Source organism: Theropithecus gelada, chromosome 1 (genome assembly GCF_003255815.1).
Source record: "Theropithecus gelada isolate Dixy chromosome 1, Tgel_1.0, whole genome shotgun sequence".
Classification (NCBI taxonomy): domain Eukaryota; kingdom Metazoa; phylum Chordata; class Mammalia; order Primates; family Cercopithecidae; genus Theropithecus; species Theropithecus gelada.
The window spans coordinates 23013581-23036013 of record NC_037668.1 but is presented as its reverse complement, the minus strand read 5'-3'; the positions used below and the strand labels follow the sequence as shown (position 1 = coordinate 23036013).

The 22433-nt window shown below is 41.8% G+C and overlaps 1 protein-coding gene across 2 annotated transcripts in view; it reads left to right on the top strand.

Annotated features, from left to right (window-relative positions):
- Positions 1-22433, top strand: part of FCRL5 (Fc receptor like 5) — a 37098-nt gene that overhangs the window by 5302 nt on the left and 9363 nt on the right. For both annotated transcript variants that reach the window (XM_025392674.1, XM_025392678.1), the window contains exons 4-10: positions 730-981; positions 1262-1546; positions 2670-2948; positions 6451-6729; positions 9882-10160; positions 17149-17427; positions 20537-20815. In XM_025392674.1, coding sequence (XP_025248459.1) covers positions 730-981; positions 1262-1546; positions 2670-2948; positions 6451-6729; positions 9882-10160; positions 17149-17427; positions 20537-20815 — 1932 coding nt within the window. The remainder of the gene's footprint in view (positions 1-729; positions 982-1261; positions 1547-2669; positions 2949-6450; positions 6730-9881; positions 10161-17148; positions 17428-20536; positions 20816-22433) is intronic.

Genomic DNA, 22433 nt, shown 5'->3' with positions numbered 1-22433 from the left:
GTGGCAGGAGAATTGTTCATACTTATGGGTACATAATGCATAGGTAGATAAATATACAGAGAAAGAAAGATAAAGGAAGAGACATTTCCTTTTTTGTCCTAAAGCCACGTGTTTTGAAGTTGAAGTTATATCATTTTTTAAGGTAGTGGGAGCAGTGTACCAGCAAGGAATAAATAAAATGCTTATACACTTTTGATTTAACAATCCCTCTCTTAAGAATTTACCTACGGAAACAATCATAGATGTACACCCCTGAAAATGGCAGACCTTGACATGGTTTAAAAAAAGAACAGTCATTAAAGAATATTACATTACTGCCAGTGAAGGAAAACTTTATGAACATTAAAAATCAGGTTCAATAATGATACTAATGACATAGGAAAGTGTTCATAGCATAGTAAGTGAAAGTTATCAAGTCTACAAATATTATTATTATTCCATAAAATAAATACACATGAGCTCTCAAGTACTTGAAAGTGGAAGAGAAAGCTGGAAAAACATATGCCAAAATGTGGGTGGTGAGATGATAGGTGATTTACCTACATTTCTGCTTTTCACTTTTCTCGAGGTGTATGTGTTCATTTCTAAATCAGAAAAAAAGAAGTGATAATTATTTTAAGAGTTCTTTTTCCCAACCCATTTTTTTAAAAATAAAATCTTCTTGGAAAAACAATGAAAAGAAAGGGGAAACAATAGGATGCCAAATAACTACTGTTGTGTTTCTCATAGCTTCGCTGATCCTGCAAGCTCCACTTTCTGTGTTTGAAGGAGACTCTGTGGTTCTGAGGTGCCGGGCAAAGGCGGAAGTAACACTGAAGACTACTATTTACAAGAATGAAAATGTCCTGGCATTCCTTAATAAAAGAACTGACTTCCATATTTCTCATGCAAGTCTCAAGGACAATGGTGCATATCGCTGTACTGGATATAAGGAAACTTGTTGCCTTGTTTCTTCCAACACAGTCAAAATCCAAGTCCAAGGTAAGGCATTATTTTGTGAAGTGAGTTGGTCAAAAGGAGACTCCTTGGGGTCACAGAGATAGAACAGGAGGAAAAGGGTGGACTGGAATACCACTAAACTACAGGCCACGTGCCTGCAAGGACCAGAGCAAGTATAGTAGTGCTTTGAGCTGAAGGAAGTCAGGGATCAATGACATCCCTTTCTTTGACTGCTTTTGGATGTGCTGCTGCTTGAAGTTTGTTTTTCTCCAAAGCACTTCCAGCCTCATTGCTCTAGGACTGTTGTGATTCTTCTCTCTAGAGTCATTTACACGTCCAGTGTTGAGAGTCAGCTCCTTCCAGCCCATCAGCGGGAGCCCAGTGACCCTGACCTGTGAGACCCGGCTCTCTCTAGAGAGGTCAGATGTCCCACTCCAGTTCTGCTTCTTCAGAAATGACCAGATGCTGGGATCAGGCTGGAGCCTCTCCCCAAAGTTCCAGATTACTGCCATGTGGAGTAAAGATTCAGGATCCTACTGGTGTAAGGCAGCAACAATGCGTTATAACACCACATCTAACAGCTTGAGATCCTGGATACAGGTGCTGAGTAAGTGTTGGTGGAATCTGAGATTTGCTGCAGAGAGGGCTGGAAAAGTGGGACAGAGCTGCATATCAGCTTGGGTCACCAGTCTCTATAGAAAAAACTCATACCTGTGAGAATGGGAGCTGTGCAAGCAAAGAGACCTTTACTCTTATGGACATCTTAAAAGACTTTAGACCCAGGAAAATCCAAGAAAAGAAAGGTCTATTTTTTTTTCTTTCAATGCCATTAAATACAAGTCTTTCTTTTCTCTCACAGGCCTCTCTTCCCTGACATCATTTTTTTTCTTCTAGGCCCATAGGGATAAGCCATGGGCTGTGGCATAGCTCTCTGACTCTGGGGTACAGAGGGATCTGTTGTCCCAATTAACATTACTTATTGACAATAACCAATGTGAAAATTTCTGTAGGATACAAAGACAGGTTGCAACATCATAGTTACTCCAAATATGTAATTCTGGAGGTTTACCATTCCCTAGTTATGAGTATAAATATGCACTCCAGATTACATCACCTCCCTTACTAGTATACAGCACCATCCTTCCCCCAAAGCTATTGTGGTAGTTACAGTGATGAGGGAAAAACAGCTTCTGTAGAGCCCTGTGTCACCCCTCCACTCATGGCAAACTCCAGGCTCACTTCTAAAGAGACAATGTGATCATCACCAGAGTAGGAGTCAGGACACCAACTCTGGCCCTGGCTGGCCCTGAAAACAGCCTACACAGGCAGGTCTCCTCATCTCTCTCTGACTCAGTTTTCTCACCTGTAAATAAAGAATGTCAGTCTGGGCCAAGGGAGAGAGTAGGAGCAGGAGAAAAAGCTCTAGAAGACTATGCTAATCTTTAAGGAAAAACTACCAATGGCAAACAAATCCCTGAGGCCAATGTAAGTGAAGGAGAAATGAACAGGAATAGGAAAGAAGATTCATAATAATTGCGCACTCCAGGTGCAACGTTTCATAGTCATAGGGCAGAGGGAAGGAGCAAGAAGCAGGTGCAGGAAAGGGTCTGTGGTTCTGATGGCAGCAAGGTAAGGGTGGACACTGGAGATTGGGCATTTGCATTGGCCATGCCTTGGAATCTACAGTAAGAGGCAAAAGCAATTCTTGACTAATTTTTTCTCTTGCTCAGTCCCCGCATCTCATCCTGTCCTCACTCTCAGCCCTGAAAAGGCTCTGAATTTTGAGGGAACCAAGGTGACACTTCACTGTGAAACCCAGGAAGATTCTCTGCGCACTTTGTACAAGTTTTATCATGACGGTGTTCCCCTGAGGCACAAGTCAGTCCGCTGTGAAAAGGGAGCATCCATCAGCTTCTCACTGACTACAGAGCATTCAGGGAACTACTACTGCACAGCTGACAATGGCCATGGTGCCAAGCCCAGTGAGGCTGTAAGCCTGTCAGTCACTGGTAAGCCCTGGTTTCCTGCCAACCACCCACCCCTGGCCAAGAGTCCTGTCTCACCCCGCCCTTCAGAAATCAGCATGTACCTTCCAGTATCCTCGGTTTCTTTCTTGGGAAAACCTAACATCCTCCTCCACTCTCTGGCTCACTGAACCAGCTGTCTGCCTCTTGAGTCTCGTTGCATTGCAATCTGGGTGTCTTCATACCACTGCCTGATGGTGCAGTGGCTTTCTCTCCCCTGGTCACCAATTTCTGAGAAGCCAGGTGCTTTTCTTGTGCTTTCCACTTGTCCTCTGGCTCCCCAGATGCCTGATTTTCATTCACTATATTATTCTCAGTAAACACAGACTCAATTTCCAAGAGCACAGAGGTATCTCCTGTTCTGTTAATATCAGACATTCATCAATAAACCAGAGGCAAAGACAGGTAAGACACAAAGACAAGTCTCTGGATCATAGTTAACCCAGCATGTCCTTCTTGCTCAAGCCTTTTTTGGAGTTGATTGGGCAGTAGGTAAGAAAGGCACAGGCAATGGTGGGTTTGGGGCAGGCCAGGAGAAAGTTTCACCTCTGCTTGCTTGGCTTAATGCCCTCAGAGCTATTTAGGTACCAATTCAGCTGCCAATGAGTTATGACATCAAAAGGTTTCCATTGAGCTTTGGATCTCAGTTTTGAACCATCCATGCATGACTGAATGCCAGGTCTAATGTTGAAGGAGATAGTGTGATTTGGGCCTATACTGGTGACAGAGAGTCCAGTCTTGGTTGGGCCTGGAAGCAACATCAGTTTTCTCTCCTGTAAAACAATAATACCAGCTTGGAAGACAAGCAAGAATCCAGTGCCTCCCACAGGGATGTGTGAGATCATAAAGGAGAGGACCAGGGAACCCAGGGGGAGACATCAAATGACACAGAAAGAGAACAGTGTCCCTGACATTCAGAGGCCCAAGGAAAGTGGAGACAGTGACAACATGATCAAACATGCTCAGAGCTGTATCAAATTCTATTCAATGATTCATTCCTTCACCTAATAAATACTGATTGCATATATTCCATGAACCAGACTGTACTGACATCTAAGGATGCATCTGAGAGTATACTAACCTGGCCCTGCCCACACAGTTGGTAGAGGCTAATAGCAAATGCGAACAAGTAATAGAGAAAACATCAACCTGAGGATAGAAGTACCTGGTGGCTGCAGGAGCAGATGGAAAGCCATCCAATCTGAGTTGGGAAGTGAGAAAAATTTCTTGGAAGAGCTCATGTGTGAGTTGAGACCTGAGGATGAGTGGGAACATTTCAGGAGAAGAAGATTGTGGTGAGGGAGGGAGGGCATGATCCAGGAACTGGAGGGACAGTCGGCTCTTGGTGACTGTAGCACAGACTGAACAGTGGAGAAAGGTAGGATAAGGTTGCAGAGGAAGGTATGGTTAGATCATACTTAGCAGCAGAGTAAGGGCTTGGGCCATATTCTGCAGGGCAATCTGGGCTCCACGAATGGTTTAAATCTTGGGGAAAACCTCCCCAGCAGCACAGTGAGGAACGAGTCATAAAGCAGCCAGTTTGGGGAGCAGCCAGGAGTAAAGGGGAGGGTTCATCAAGAGAGTGTCCAGTTGGACAGCACTCCCAGGCCAGTCCCAGTGGAGGAGATGGGACTTGAGAAGTAAGGGCTCTGGCCGAGACAAGAGGCACTGTGAGAGTGTGCCCCACTGTCACCAAGGGCAGACTGTGTTCTAAGCAGAAGAGAGGGAGCCAGTTTGGATAAGGCAAAGCTGAGAGATGACGGAAGATAAAAACTGAGTCACATCCAGTGAATTTTGCCACAAAGTACTCTTTGGCAGACGACAGAGTAGAATCAGAATACCTGGGTTTCACTGCTGCCTCTTCACTTACTAGCTGTGTGACTCACCCACTTGGGTCCTCAGCATCTTCATCTGTGAAATAGAGACAACAATAGTACCCACTTCAATGAATTGCTTTGATGATTAAATAAGTGTCTCTCTATATATCAATACTTACAAATTACATCCAACAAATATACACACACCAGAACTTAAAGACACCATAGTGTTATTATAACAAACATCTATTTTGTTATTTTTATCATTATCACAATAATTATATTCAGAAACATGAAAATCCACTTTTGTAGATTGTTGGGGATAAAATCCGAGTTGTAATAGACAAAACATGCATATGAGATATGAGATAAAGAAGTAGAGATGTTAAAGGTAGGTCACTTCTTCCAGAAGACTGACTACAGAAAGGTGGAGAAACCGACTGTGAGGAACTTCAAATGCAAATGGGGTTGTTTTTCTATTGTCTGATGGTTTTTTTTTTAACATGGAGTGGGTTAAACGCATGCAAATGGTGTTTGCAAGAAGCCAGTAGAGGTAAGAATGCTTTATCTAGGACAGAGGCAGGTGTGCACAGGATGAAGAGTCAGAAGAAAATCCCCCTAGGCAGGCCAAGGAGGGCTCTTCCATGGTCTCAGGGCACAGGATGGAGTGAGGAGCTGCTGTGGGTAAGGGTGTGGTTCCGCTCCTGGAAAGACAAGGAAATTCTTCTTTGAGAGCAACATCTCTGCACAAGAGAGGCAGATCATACAACAAGGGGAACTGGGAGAGGAGAAAAGACAAGAGGTCTGGTGGAAAAGGAAGAGACAGGGAATGACTAGCAAGAGGACAGGGGAGCCGGTGAGAGCAGCCTGGGAAGTGGCTGGGTCACCCTGTGGGTGGGTGGAGCCTGGAGACTGTGGACTGGAGACTGAACATCTGCACTGGCGAAATGTTGAATCTGTGAACCAAAACCTATCTGAGACAGGTCTCAATCAATTTGGATAGTATATTTTGCCGTGGTTAAGGATATGTGCCCCGGATTCAGCTCCCTGCCTTCTCCAAAGATGATTTTGAGGGTTTCAATATTTAAAGGTGAAAGGGCAGATATTGGAGAAAAAGGAAGACATTTTTTAAAAAGTATGTGTAAATAACAGACAACAGTTGCATTCTTTTGAGTCTTTAATCAGCCTTTAGCAGAATACACAATTTACATGTGAGAGAGGGGCAGAGGAATAGTCAATGCTGTCTTCCTCTAGCCCAGTGAGTCTGCATTTTTAAATCAGGGAAACACTCAGATATGCATTTGTCTCCTATAAGCAGGGATGACTGAAAGTTCTGTCTTTTGTCCTGCACCTGTGAAAATCAGCTATCAATTTACATTGTTAGGGTAAAACAGAACCATTTAAAACAGAACCATTTTAGGGTAAAGATCTTGAGGCCCACAAAGAAATATTTCAGTGGACAAATTTTGAGGGAGGTATGTAGCTTTTAAAAAAGTCTTTGAAGTTATCTTATTAAGAAATAAAATAACAGGCAGGTTTGCCTGAAACAGTTCTCAGCTTGACTTTTCCCTTTGGCTTAGTGATTTGGGGTTCCCAAGATTTATTTTCCTTTTACAAAATCTACAGCAAGCGGCAGAAACAAATCTTGACTAATTTTTTCTCTCTCTCAGTCCCTGTGTCTCGCCCTGTCCTCACCCTCAGCTCTGCAGAGGACCTGATTTCTGAGGGAGCCAAGGTGACACTTCACTGTGAAGCCCAGAGAGGTTCACTCCCCATCGTGTACCAGTTTCATCATGAGGATGCCTCCCTGGGGAATAGGTCGGCCCACTCTGCAGGAGGAGTGTCCATCAGCTTCTCTCTGACTGCAGAGCATTCAGGGAACTACTACTGCACAGCTGACAATGGCTTTGGCCCCCAGCGCAGTGAGGCAGTGAGCCTCTCCATCACTGGTAAGCCCTGGGTTCCTGCCAATCGCCCACCCCTGGCCAAGAGTCCTCTCTCACCCAGTCCTTCAGAAGTCAGCATGTACTTTCCAGTATCGTCTGTTTCTTTCTTGGGACAACCTAATGTCCTCCTCCACTCTCTGGCTCACTGAACCTGCTGTCCACCACTTTCAGCCTTGTCTCATTGCAGTTGGGTGCCTTCCTACCCCTGCCTCATGATGCAGCAGCTTTCTTTTCCTTGCTCCTCAAATTCTGAGCAGCCAATTGCTTTTCTCGTGCTCTCCACTTGTCCTGTAGATCTGCCAGATGCATGATTTTCATTCACAAAATTATTCTTAGTAGATATAGACTCAGACTCAGTTCCCAGGAGCACAGAAATGTCCCCTGTCTGATTAATATCAGGCATCAATGAATAACCAGATGCAATATCATGTGAGACACAAAGACAAGTCACTGGATCATAGTTAACCCAACATGTCTCCCTTGCCCAAGCCTTTTTTACAGTTGATTGGGCAGTAGGTAAGAAAGGCACAGACCGCGGCAGGCTGGGAGCAGGCCAGGAGACAGCTTCACCTCCAGTTGCTTGGCTTAATGCCCTCACGGCTATTCAGGTAGCTGTCAAATAGTTATGATATCAAAAAGGTTTCCTTTGAGCTTTGGATCTCAATTTTGAACCATCCATGTGTGGCTAAATGGCCAGGTCCAATGTTGAAGGAGACAGTGTGATTTGGTCCTATACTGGAGACAAAGAATCCAGTGTTGGTTGGGCCTGGAAGTGGCCTCAGTTTCCTCTCTTGTAAAACAATAATACCAGCTCAGAAGACAAGCAAGAATCCAGTCCTTCCCACAGGGATGTGTGAGATCATAAAGGAGAGGACCAGGGAACCCAGGGGGAGACATCAAATGACATAGAAAAAAAGCAATGTCCCTAACATTCAGAGTCCCAAGGAAAGTGGAGACAGTGACATCATGATCAAACACACTCAGAGATGTTTAAAGTCCTATTCAAAGACTCACTTCTTCACCTAATAAATACTGATTGCATCTATTCCATGGACCAGACTGTACTGACATCTAAGGATGCATCTAAGACTACACTAACCTGGTCCTGCCCACACAGTTGATAGGGGCTAATGGCAAAGGCAGACAAGTAATAGAGAAAACATCAACCTAAAGTTAGAAGCACCTGGTGACTACAGGAGCAGATGGAAAGGCATGCCAATCCGAGTTGGGAAGTGAGAAAACAATTCTTGGAATTTGAGATAAGACCTGAAGGAGAAGGGTATTGTGGTGAGGGAGGGAGGACACTTTCGAGGAACTGGAGAGGGGTCAGTTCTTGATGACTGAAGAAGCATAGACAGAACAGTAGAGAAAGGAAGGACAAGGTTGGGGAAGACGACATCATTAGAACCTACTTAGAAGCAGAGTAAGGGCTTGGGTCATATTCTGCAGGGCAATCTGGGCTCTATGAAGGTTTTAAATGTTGGGAAAACCACTCCAGCAGTACAGTGAGGAACAGGTCATAGAGCAACCTGTTTGAGGAGCAGCCAGGAGTGAAGGAGAGGGCCCAACAAGGGAGTGTCCAGTTGGACAGAACCCCCAGTCTAGTCCCAGTAGAGGAGATGGGACATGAGAAGGAAGACCTCTGGCCGAGGGAAAAGGCACTCACTATGAGAGCGTGCCCCACTGTCACTAAGGGTACAACATGTTCTAAGCACATGATAATGAGCCAGTTTGGATAAGGCAAAGCTAAGAGATGATGAAAGATAAAAACTGAGTCACAGCCGGGAGCAGTGGCTCATGCCTGTAATTCCAGCACTTTGGGAGGCTGAAGGTTGGTAGATCACCTGAGGCCAGGAGTTTGAGACCAGCCTGGCCAACATGGTGAAATCTTGTGTCTACTAAAAATACAAAAATTAGCCAGGTGTGGTGGCGGTCGTCTGTAATGCCAGCTACTTGGGAGGCTGAGGCAGGAGAATCCCTTGAATTCAGGAGGCCAAGTTTGCAGTGAGCTGAGATCATGCCACTGAACTCCAGCCTGGGCGACAGGGTGAGACTTCGTCTCAAAACAAAACAAAACAGCAAAACAAAACAAAAAAACTGAGTCACATCCAATGAATTTAGCCACAAAGTACTCTTTGGCAGGAGAACACAACTAGAACCAGAATATCTGGGTTTGACTGCTGCCTCTTCACTTACTAGCTGTGTGACTCAACCACTCGGGGCCTCGGTATTTTCATCTGTGAAATAGGGACAACAATAGCACCTACCTCAGTGAATTGTTTTGAGGATTAACTTAGTGTCTGTATTTGTATAGATATTCACAAATTACATCTGACAAATATACATACACCAGAATTTAAAGGCACTATAGTATCATTATAATAAATACCTTTTTTATTTTTATCATTATCATCATTACTACATTCATAAACATGAAAAATCAGCTCTAGTAGATTATTGGGGGTAAAAACTGAGTTGTAATGGACAAAATGTGCATACGAGATATGAGATAAAGAAGTAGAGATGATAAACGTAGGTCACTTCTTCCAGAAGACTGTCCACAGAAAAGTGGAGAAACCGACTGTGAGGAACTTCAAATGTAAATAAGGTTGTTTTTGTATTGTCTGATAGTTTTTCGTATATGGAGATAGTTAAACACATCAAAATGTAGTTTGGAAGAAGCCAATAGAGGTAAGGACTTCATGTCTAGGACAGAGGCAGGTGTGCACAGGTCAAGAGACGTAGGAAATTCCCCCTTGGAAAGGCCAGGAGTGGCTCTTCCATGGTTGCAGGGAAGCCTGCATGGTTGCAGGAAGAAGTGAGGAGCTGGTGCAAGTGAGTCTGGTGGTGGCAAGACAAGGAATTTCTTCCTTGAAAGCATCATCTCCTCTGCAAAAGGGAGGCAGATCACGCTACAAGGGGGGCCATGAGAGAAGAAGAGACTATTGGTCTGCTGGAAAAATGAACAGATAGGGAAAGACCAGCATGGCACATAGGGGAGCTGGTCAGAGAAGCCTGAGAAGTTGCTTGGCTGCCCTCCCGGTAGGCGAAGCCTGGAGACGCTGGACTGGAGACTGGGCATCTGCACTGGTCAAGTGTTGAAATCTACAGTAAGAGGCAAAAGAAACTCTTGACTCATTTTTTCTCTTCCTCAGTCCCTGTGTCTCGTCCTGTCCTCACCCTCAGCTCTGCTGAGGCCCTGACTTTTGAAGGAGCCACGGTGACACTTTACTGTGAGGTCCAGAGAGGTTCCCCACGAATCCTATACCAGTTTTATCATGAGGACGTGCCCCTGGGGAGCAACTCAACACCCTCTGTGGGAAAAGTGTCCTTCAGCTTCTCTCTGACTGCAGCACATTCAGGAAATTACTACTGCACAGCTGACAATGGCTTTGGTCCCCAGCGCAGTGAGGCGGTGAGCCTCTTTGTCACTGGTAAGTGCTGGGTTCCTGCCAATCACCCACCCCTGGCCGAGTTCTCTCTCACCCATTCCTTTAAAAATCTGTTTGCACTGTCCAGTTTCCTCCCCCAATCAACTTAATCCCCTTCTTGTCTTCCTCCTCAACTAACTAGCTGGGATTCTCAGTCCTCATAAGTCCTGGCTCAGCCAGACCCCTAAAATAGCTCAGTAGATTCCCCAGCTTTTACCAAATGAATTTATTTATTGTATTTTCTCCTCATTACTTGTATGTTCTAACAGTATGCTGATTTTTCTTGAGGCACAGAGCGTGTCCTACTTCTCCACTGACATTTACATATTAACTTAGCTACAAGCACAGTCTTGTAGATAACTATTGGTCAAGACCTTAAATTCTCCAAAGGATTTCCAATCTTATGGTAGATTTGGAGAAGTCTGCTTGTGAACAAAGGGGGAAATGGCTCCCTAGGAACCAGCTCCTCAAACTTCTGGAATTTTTATGATCCCTTGTTTTCTAACCCGCTAAAATCAGTATCATTTTTTTGCATTATTTTAAAAAACTGTTGTTGAAGTATGACATACATTCAAGAAACGTGTGCAAATTATATGTGTATGATTTGGTGTCTTTTTAGGAGCTAAGCTGCTTCTGTTTTTACTTGAATCTTTGTTTAGTAGAAACTGGGGGAAAGTTTATTTTCTTTTCAGAGAATCAAAATGGTATGATAGAAAAATCTTGAGCCTGATGTGTCAGACATGCCCCTAGTATAACTTGCTGAGTAAAGAGGTTATTTTTAAAATGTAAATGTTCTGAGACTACTCCAAAGTCAGAGCCAAATCTATCTAGGAAGCTTCTAGGCTTCACGCATTCTGTATCCCATTACCATGTTTTTATCCATGTTTTACTTTCTTCTCATATTTAGCAGCATCTTAAGCCTCTTTATTTTCTGTTTCTTCACTGTCACCCTTAATGCCAGTGGAATGTAAGCTTCATGAGAACAGAACTGCATCCACCTTGGTCTCCACAACATCCCTGTGCCTACTCAGTCTTTGGAACACAGTAGGTCCTCAGTCAACATTTGTAATTTAGTGGACAGATGATATGACAGGATGGTAAGAGGGGATTTTTAAAAATCATCTAGCAAAGCCCAAGAGGAAAAAAATTAAAGCTATTTTAGAAATGAAATACAAATTTGAAGCAGTAAGACTAGAATGGATACCTTTGAAAACCTCTAATTGAATGAAGAATCAATCTGAGAAAACAATACAGAATGCAAAGTAGAAAGATACATAAATAAAGACAAAAATTATAATATGGAAATCAGACAATGGAGCCCCCCAGTTATCCAGTTATGTCGATAATTAAAATGGAGACCTTCAGAAAATTGAACTGAAGGGTAAAATGAAACTCAAAGATGTAGTAGAAATGGTTGAGAAGTAAAGAAAACTTGAATATATAGATGAGAACATACATGCTGATAAAGTTATTGACCTTTGAGGTTAAAAATATATTTATGTGTTTATGATTATGGGGAAAAAAGCAGTCATCTCAGAAAGAAAAATATCAAGTTAGTCTTAGATTTTGCAGAGCACTCAATACCAAAGAGAGAGGAGTGATGTCCAGACTTGGACCTCCGAGGGAGGAGTAATAACTGAAAATTTTATATCAAATCAAAAAGGCATTGTCAAAAATACAAGGATTCAGGAAACTGATAATGCACTAAGCCCTCTGAAAAATCACCTAATGACAAAATTCAGCCCAACAAGATGTAAATGAAGATAAAGGACTCATAATGAGGAAACTGCACTATGACTTGTTCTCAACCCCAGTTGCACATTAGACTCGTCAAAGACCTTTGTAAAGGACACATTACTAAGCCCCTCTCCAGACTAATTCAATTCAGGATCTCACAGATGGGGCCACAGAATCAATATTTTTTGACAAAACCACAGGTGATAATATTGTGTGGACAAGATTGGAAACCACTGATTTAGATATAGAAACAAAGGCTAATCAACTGTGAGAATTATGGTCACAGAATAGAAAGTAACTATTATAAACACTGAAAATGTAAAAAAAAAAAAATGTGACAAAGAAAAATCAGTTAGAGGAAGGAGAGGAAGTAAAGGAACAATCATTTTCTCATGATTATTATTATTTCAGAGTAAACTGAATTATTTCATAATTCAAATAGAACAGGCAGTTTTTAAAAATTAGTGACATTTCAAAATGTTCATTTTGTAAATCATTTCTGAATACTTTGTCAATAGTAACTCATCATTAATGGCTTATATTTCACTAAAATTCCATGGAAAACCAACTAGTAGCCTGTAGGGTCACATAGGATAGGACAAGTGAATTCTTTGGGTGAAGCAACCATAGATATTAGGGCTGACCAAAAAATAAATAATAAAAAGCCTGTGCATTGATATGATCACAAATGATCAGGGAAAGAAGAAACAGAAACTCTCATACAAGAGAGTACAAGTTATTACAAGTGTAAATTGGTTCAACCTTTTCTTCTTAATTGACACATTGTAATTGTGTGTATTTATGGAAGTACAATTTGATGTTTTGATACACATACATGGTATTTAATGATCAAATTAGGATGTTTAATGTACCCATCATCTCATGCATTTATCATTTCTTTGGGATAAAAACATTCAAAAGCCTCTCTTCCAGCTTTTTTGTAATATATTGTAACTGACTGTTAACCATCATCACCCTACTGTCCAATAGAACAGAATTTATTCCTCTTGTCTAATTATAACTTTGTACCCGTTGAACAACTTCTCTTTATCCTCCTCTTCCCTCTCCCCTCCCCAGTCTCTGATAACCACAGTTCTACTCTCTGCTTCCATAGTATCAACTTTGGTTTTTTTAGATTCAAAATATGAGTGAAATAATGCAGTATTGGTCTTTTCGTGCCTGCCTAATTTCATTAAATATGACATCCTCCAGGTCTTTTCATATTGCTGCAAATCACAGGATTTCATTATTTTTTATGGCTGAATACTATTCCATTGTGTATATATACCACATTTTATTTATCCATTCGTCTGTTGGTGGACACTTAAATTGCTTGTATATCTTGGCTGTTGTGAATAGTGCTGCAACAAACTTGAGAGTGCAGATATCTCTTCAACATAGCGACTTTATTTCCCTTGAATATCCACCCAGCAGTGAAATTGCTGGATAATATGGTAGTTCTGTTTTTATTTTATTGAGAAACTTCCACGTTGTTTCGTGTAGTGGCTGTACTAACTTACAATGCCACCAGCAATATAAGGGTTCTGTCCTCTCCACAACCTAAACAACACTTGTTTTCTTTTGACTTTTTGATAACAGTCATTCTAACTGGAGTGAGGTGATACCTCATTGGGGTTTTAATTGTATTTCCCAATAATCAGTGAGATTGACCATTTTTTTCATGTACCTGTTGTCCATTTTTATGTCTTCTTTAGAGAAATGTCTGTTAAAGTCTTTTGCCCATTTTTTAATCAGCTTGTTTGGTTTTTTCTGTTGAGTTGTTTAAGTTCTTTATATATTCTGGATATTAACACATCAGACATATACTTTGCAAATATTTTCTTCTGTCCTATGAGTTGTCTTTTTACTCTGTTGTTTCCTTTGATGTGCAAATTCTTTTCAGCTTGATATAATACCACTTGTCTAATATTTGCTTTTGTTGTCTGTACTTCTGCATTTCAAAAGGTCCAGTCTTTTAGAAGAACAATTAGACATTATGTGTTATTAAAATTTTCGTATGGCCGGGCGCGGTGGCTCAAGCCTGTAATCCCAGCACTTTGGGAGGCCGAGACGGGCGGATCATGAGGTCAGGAGATCGAGACCATCTTGGCTAACATGCTGAAACCCTGTCTCTACTAAAAACTACAAAATAACTAGCCGGGCGAGGTGGCGGGTGCCTGTAGTCCTGGCTACTGGGGAGGCTGAGGCAGGAGAATGGCGTAAACCCGGGAGACGGAGCTTGCAGTGAGCTGAGATCCGGCCACTGCACTCCAGCCTGGGCGACCGAGCGAGACTCCGTCTCAAAAAAAAAAAAAAAAAAATACAAAAATATATCTACAGAATTACTTAATGCTGCCTTACTTGACATTCAAGAAACAACAACATCCCAAACATCCATTAATGGGAAAATGCTTAAATGTATTATAGCATATCTATACATTGAAATACTTTGTCATTGTTAAGAATAATCAGGTAGGCCGGGCACGGTGGCTCACGCTTGTAATCCCAGCACTTTGGGAGGCCTAGGTGGGCAGATCACCTGAGGTTGGGAGTTCAAGACCAGCCTGACCAACATGGAGAAATCCCATCTCTACTAAAAATACAAAATTAGCCGGGTATGGTCATACATGCCTGTAATCCCAGCTACTCGGGAGGCTGAGGCAGGAGAATCGCTTCAACCCAGGCGGTGGAGGTTGTGCTGAGCCGAGATCGTGCCATTGCATTCCAGCCTGGGCAACAAGAGTGAAACTCTGACTCAAAAAAAAAAAAAAAAAAAAGAATAACCAGGTAATATATTTCCAAAACTATCAAGTTGTAAATTTAAAAGTTGTACTTTCTTGTGTCTAAGTTATGCTTTAATAAAGATGAGATTTAAAAGTTAGTGATGTAGATTTTTAAGTAATACCACAGAAAGATGTCCATAATGTATTGCTAAGGGGAAAAAGCAGGTTGTAGGCTAGTATATTATTGTGATCCCATGCATGTGTGTGCTTCTAATGTATTTATTTGTCTATGAGTGTACTTATACATAGAAAACATTCTACAAAGTATCACCAAATACTCCACAGAAGTAATTTCTGAAAAAATAAAGAAAATGGTAAAACTTTTTATTTTTACTTAGATAATTCTGTAAAGTTTGATTTTATTAAATGATGAGCTGGGTTTTTCTTTCTTTTTTTTTTTTTTTCAGTAGTTTTGGGGATCAGGTGGTGTTTGGTTACATGAGTAAGTTCTTTAGTAGTAATTTCTGAGATTTTCGTGCACTCATTACCAGAGCAGTGTACACTGAACCCAGTGTGTAGTACTTTATCTCTTACCCCACTCTCACTATTCCACTGAATCCCCAGAATCTATTATATTATTCTTATGCCTTTGTCCTCATAGCTTAGCCCCCACTGAGAAATGAGAACATACAAAGTTTGTTTTTCCATTCCTGAGTTACTTAGAATAATGGTCTCCAACTCCATCCAGGTTGCTGTGAATGCCATTATTTTGTTCCTTTTTATGGCTGAGTAGTATTCCATAGTGCATACACACAAACATAGACACACACGTGCATATATATATCACCTTTTCTTTATCCACTCCTTAATTGATAGGCATTTGGGCTGGTTCCACAGTTTGCAATCATGAGTTGTGCTGCTATAAACACGTTTGTAAAAGTGTCTTTTTCATATAAGGACTTCTTTTCCTCTGGGTAGATATCCAGCAGTGGGACTGCTGAATGAAATGGCAGTTCTACTTTTAGTTCTTTAAGGAATCTCCATACTGTTTTCCATAGTGGTTGTAATAGTTTACATTCCCACCAGCAGTGTAAAAGTGTTCCCTTTACAACACATTGATGCCAACATCTATTATTTTTTGTTTTTTTAATTATGACCATCCTTGCAGGAGTAAGGTGGTATCGCATTGTGGTTGTGATTTGAATTTCCTTGATAGTGATGTTAAGCATGTTTACCTGTTTGTTGGGAATTTGTGTATCTTCTTTTGAAATAGTCTATTCATGTCCTTTGCCCAGTTTTTGATGTGATTGCTTGTTTTTTCCTGATTATTTGTTTGAGTTCTTTGTTGATTCTGGATACTGGCCCCATATCAGATGCATAGTCTGTGAATATTTTCTCCCACTCTGTGGGTTGTCTGTTTACTCTGCTGATTGTTTCTTTTGCTGTGCAGAAGCTTTTTAGTTTAATTCAGACCCATCTATTTATTATTGTTTTTGTTGCATTTGCTTTGGGTTCTTGGTCATAAACTCTTTGCCTAAGCCAATGTCTAGAAGAGTTTTTTTTAATGTATGCTCCAGAGTTTATATGGTTTTGGGTCTTAGATTTATGTCTTTGATCCATCTTGAGTTGATTTTTGTATAAGGTGAGAGAGGAGGATCCAGTTTCATTCTTCTACATGTGGCTTGCCAATGATCCCAGCACCATTTGTTGCATAGGGTGTCCTTTCCTCACTTTACGTTTTTGTTCCTTTATCAAAGATCAGTTGGCTGTAAGTATTTGGCTTTATTTCTGTGTTCTCTCCTTCCATTGGTCTACCTGTCTGTTTTTATACCTGTACCATGCTGTTCTGGTAACTATAGGCTTGTAGTATAGTTCAAAGTCGGGTAATGTGATGCCTCCACATTTGCTCTTTTTGCTTAGTCTTGCTTTGGCTATGTAGGCTCTTTTTTTGTTCCATATGAGGGGTGTTTTTTCTAGTTCTGTGAAGAATTATGGTGGTGTTTTGATGGGAATTGCATTGAATTTATAGATTGCTTTTGGTAGATGGCCATTTTCACAATATTGATTCTACTCATCCATGAGAATGGGATGTGTTTCCATTTGATTGTGTCATCTATGATTTCTTTCAGCAGTGTTTTGTAGTTTTTCTTATAAATGTCTTTCACTTACTTGTGAAGGTGTATTTCAAAGTATTTTATTTTTTTGTAGGTGTCATAAAAAAGTTTGAATTTTTTATTTGATTCTCAGCTTGGTCACTGTTGGTATATTAGTGCTACTGATTTATGTACATTGATTTTGTATCCTGAAACTTTACTGAGTTCATTTATCAAATCTAGGAGCTTTTTGGATGAGTCTTTAGGGTTGCCTAGGTATACAATCATATAATCAGTGAACAGCAACAGTTTGACTTATTTCTCTTTACCAATTTGGATGTTCTTTATTTCTTTCTCTTGTCTGATTGTTCTGGCTAGGACAAAGAGCAGTTTTTAATTTTAAAAATACATGTGTCCCTAACTCATTTTCTCTCTCAGTTCCAGTGTCTCGCCCCATCCTCACCCTCAGGGTTCCCAGGGCCCAGGCTGTGGTGGGGGACCTTCTGGAGCTTCGCTGTGAGGCCCTGAGAGGCTCTCCCCCGATCATGTACTGGTTTTATCATGAGGATGTCATCCTGGGGAGCAGCTCAGTCCCCTCTGGAGGAGAAGCCTCTTTCAACCTCTCTCTGACTGCAGAACATTCCGGAAACTACTCATGTGAGGCCAACAATGGCCTGGTGGCCCAGCACAGTGATACAATATCACTCAGTGTTATAGGTAAGTTGACCTAACCAGCAGCACAAAAAGAAACAGACCATCTCCCCCAACTTTACCAGTAGCGAAAATCGGAGGTATGGTTTCTAGAGCCATTTGCTGTGTGACATCCTGTCAGGCTTGGTGCCTATACAGCCTCTATCTCTGAGTTTTCTTTCCTACACGTTCAGGAACTTGCACCTTCCCTTCCCTTGCTGTAATTTTCCTGCTAGCAGCAGTCCAGCCACCATTACCAAAATTACCCTAACATAGGACTAAAGGTTTTCAAAATACAAACTATATTCTGGCCAACAGTGATACTAAGAAAGAAAGTTATAAAGTTCTCTGTGCTTCACCTTGGAAGAGATTTAATTGTGGTTTTCTCTGTCTGCCAATCAATAAAAAGGCCAACACAATTCTCTTATTGACTCACACATTTCTCTCTAGCCTCTCCTGCCCCTGTCCCAGAGTGGCTTGGGTTCCCACCCAAGACCATTGTTAGAAGATATGATTCTTCTGCCTCCTTATCTGTTCCTGTTCCATTCAGCAACATCATGATCTTCCATGCATCCTTGTCACAGGCTGACTCCTAGTATGTCCACTCTCAGTGAAGGCTTTGGCACCTTCAGTCTTCCTCCGTACCCCACAATCTGCCATCATTTCCTGACTCTCATGGCCACATGTATGACCCCCTTAACACCATGGCCTGTCCTCTCCACACCAGTCAGCCACTCCCACATACATACACTACTTCATCTCCAAAAGGACAATTTTAAGCCCTTATCATCTGACAACAACCCCCTATCCTTCTGCTTGAGTCAGCTCCTCCTATCTCTATTGTTCTCAGACCTCAACAGAACCCCCAGGTCATTAATACCTCTACTCCTTCCCTACTCCACTAGACAATAACCCCCTCCACTCCCACCCCCAAACTGAGTGTCTAGCTCTGTATCCAACCAGTAACTCATCTCTCCTTTTCCTAAAATATAGAGGAGAGGACTCTCCTCCCTACAGGTGAACATCTCCATCTGTTCTGCAGATTTCATCATTTTGTGCATTCTCAGAAGCTATACAACTGATTATTCCTTTCTCTTCTGTGGCCCCTAACATCTCCTTCTCTGTAGGATCCTTCGCACTGGCATTTAACATGCTATGTCTCTCCCATATCCAAGGAAAACCCTCTCTTGGTCCCACTTATGCCTCCATACACTACCCCTTCATGACTAAACTTCCAAAAATAGTCAGCTACCCAGGTTGTCCCCATGTCCTCGTTATCCACTAGGCTCTAATCTACTACATTTTTCCAACTTCTCCACCAAAATGCTTCTCACAAAGGTCACCGATGACCTCCAAGGCTTTGAATCCAATGGCCATTTTTCAATCCTCATCTTCCTTGACATCTCAGATATATTCCATGTTGTTTACCATTTCTTCCTCTTGAAACCCTCCCTTCAGTGAATCCATCTTCTTCTGGCTCTCTTTTCTCCCTGGCCATTTCTTCTCAGTCTTCTTTACTGGTTCCTCCTTTTATAGAAAACCTTTAAGCATTGGCATGTTCCAGAACTTTGACTTATGCCCTCTTCTCTTATCTAAATCCTTTCTCTGGATGATACTGGGGATTCATTTATAAATGGCCTTGTCATCTACAAAGATTCCTAAACTTCTATCTCTAAAAGGGACAAATGGCCTTGTCATCTACAAAGATTCCTAAACTTCTATCTCTACAAGGGACCTCCCACTTGAGCATCTGCTCATGACATATCTCCACTCAAATATCTCAAAAGCACATCAATCTGAGCATCTCTAAAACTGAACTGCTGACATTCCCCTCCTCTTTCAAGGGTTCCTATCTCTGTGAAACACATCTCTCCTCAACAGATACACAAAGCAGGAATGGAGGAGACTTCCTCAACATTTCTCTTCCTCACCCCTCACAGCCAGTTAGTCATTAAGTCCTGTTGATTTGACTTCCTAAATATTTCTTGAGTCTCTATCTCTACCACCTCTATCTAGACAAGTCCGTCATCATTTTGACTACTGCAATGCTACTCATCTACCCCTCAATTCCACTTCCATTCCACCACAGTCCATTTCGTGCACAGAGGTCAAAATGGTCTTTTAAAAGGGACAAATTTGATCATCTCACACCCCTGCACAGATAGACTTATAGAATTCCCATTGTTCTGTGAAGAAGGATCAAAATCCTTTCATGGCTTATGAAGTCCAGCCTAGATCTCCAGTCTCCTATTTCACAGTAGTTTGCAGACGCTTCTCAGTGTGATGCTACTTTATTTCAATAATTCAAATGTGCCAGTCTTATTCCCAATTCAGGGCCTTTGCACATACTGTTTGCCTGCCTGTTGTACTCTCCACCTCCCTCTTTAACTGGCTAATTTCAATGTTAATTTCAAAGGTCATTTTGTGAGGAAGCTTTCCCTGACTAACACATACATTTCATAGTACCCTGTCCTTTATCAATTATCAAAGTTTTAATTCTAATTTACTGCATTTTTATTTAACTGCTGCCTCTCATCCTTCTAGATTGTAGGCTCTATGAGAGCAGGAACTATGTCTTTCCCGTCATTGATTCCCTAGCATATCATGCCATTCTTGGAACTTATTAAATATCAATTAATTTTTATTTTTGCTCAATTTTTTAAAAAATTCTTGTTCAATTAATTTTTGATGGATAAATGAATATAAAAATGAGCAAATAACTTGACAATACTCATTCTCTTGTGGGCCCTATTTCTGATGCAGCCCAGATGCAATTACATCCCTGGTGATGTAAGCAGCAAGTCTCTCCTGTTCTTCATTTTCTGTTAAACTGATTTCTCCTTTCTCCAATTGCCTTTTGACTTCTAAGACACCTGAGTTTCAGTTTAATATTTGTTTTCACATTCTTCGAACACATTTGAGTTTGTATATTCCAGTATTCCAAGCTGTTTGTAGCACTACTATAGCACTACACAACTGTTATTCTTTCTGGAGATCTGAAAATATTGCTGAGTTTTGAGTAACATCACAAGGGCGTTAAAAACAGAAAAAAACATTTTTCCATTTGAAATGTCTTTAGCAGGAAGGAATATATTTTAGCAGAAACAACTGACAGATAACGTTTTTCCTCCCTCAGTTCCAGTGTCTCGTCCCATCCTCACCTTCAGGGCTCCCAGGGCCCAGGCTGTAGTGGGGGACCTGCTGGAGCTTCACTGTGAGGCCCTGAGAGGCTCCTCCCCAATCCTGTACAGGTTTTATCACGAAGATGTCACCCTGGGTAAGATCTCAGCCCCCTCTGGAGGAGGAGCCTCCTTCAACTTCTCTCTGACTACAGAACATTCTGGAATCTACTCCTGTGAGGCGGACAATGGTCTGGAGGCCCAGCGCAGTGAGATGGTGACACTGAAAGTTGCAGGTGAGTGGGTCCTGCCCACCAGCAGCACAGCCGAGAACTGACTGTGCCTGCTGTCCCCACAGCTGAAAATGGAGCCACAGAGCTCCTCAGGGCTGTTTGCTTATGTGGCATCCCAGCACACTTCCTGCCTGCAGAACCTCCCTGTGAAGGTCTGGGATCCTTTGTGGTATGGTTCCAGGCATCTGAAGTTTCCCGGCAGTCTTCTTGAATGTGATCAAAGCACCTCACTAAAATTGCAAATAAGACTTTTTTAGAACATAAACAACATTCTGAACTGAAATTATTATACGAAAGTGAGACCAAAGAATTCTGAGTATATGTTTCTCTGCCCTAGAAAAGATTAGGTTGTTTCTTGTCCAGATTCGTCTCTCATTGACCTCCAACAAACCTCTACTCTTGAGTTTCTTTCGTTACTGGGGTTGTAAATGTTCCTTACATTTCCACATTAAAAATCCTATGTGAACATGAGCTATGTGCACAGCCCTTCAAGAGACACACTCGGTGATCTTTAAAGCAAGGGACACAGGTGACCAGGGCAGAGAAGGGGGAGCAGGATAACATGGAATGGAAATGGACACCCATCAACCAAATTCCTCTATTCTCGAAGCTCTTCTTTGATCTCTTGCAATTAAGTGTAATAACCCAAGGAAAGCTGCTTCTAGTGAGCTTTGAATCTTTTTGGTGATGACCTCCTACAAGCCAAACTTTGAAACCCCTGTTTAGAGAGACCTGGTGTTTAGCAAAAGTATACTAAGGGGTGTTGAGATGAATGTTCTAGACTTGGCTCTGAAGATAACTACACAATTATCTATATTGTATGACATTGACTAAGCACATTTTCCCATAACGACATCAATTTCCACACCCATAAAATGGGAAAATCAGAGTAGATGAAAATCATGATCATCCCTTGTCCTAGAATTCTATGATTTTGGTAGACTTACAGGCTCGTAGAAGGAGATGTGCAAAAGTAAAAGCAGGTTGTACCTGCTCCTGGAGTATATCCTGGAGAAACAGGAGACCATACAATGGTATGCAATCACCATTCCAGTCATGTAAAGCCAAATATACACTGACGCGCTTATTCCCTTTGGCAAGGTACCTGGGTATCATAAGGAATAGACAGAGCCACATAAGCAGGTTGATCTGAGCATGCTAACCCAGGCTCCAGCATCTCACAAGGTAGCCAGTGAAACCATTTCATTGTTATCCAGGAGGTGATGACTTCAGATTTGGGTTTTCCCATTCAGTCCTAGGTCATTCTTCTTCCCCCACCAGCAGCACCAGCCTCAACCAATTTTCCTGAGATTTGCAGGGGCTTTTCCCACACAGTTTATACACCTATCCCTTAGAGCCAGCACACGGGCGTGTACCACAGACCGAGGGCTGCTCTATCTCTCCTCACAACAGCAAGTCAACACATCATACCTCCCACATTCTGTACTTATGATTTCATGATTTTCTGCTCATCCTCACTCCCTTCTTTCTATAATTCCCTGTCACAAATGCATGTTATTTCTGCTGCTGCTGCTGTTATCACAACTAAAGGGTTTCTTGCCCAGCCTGAATAAATTGTGTCTGAATCCTGAAACTAGAACACAGGTCATAGGGACTAAGA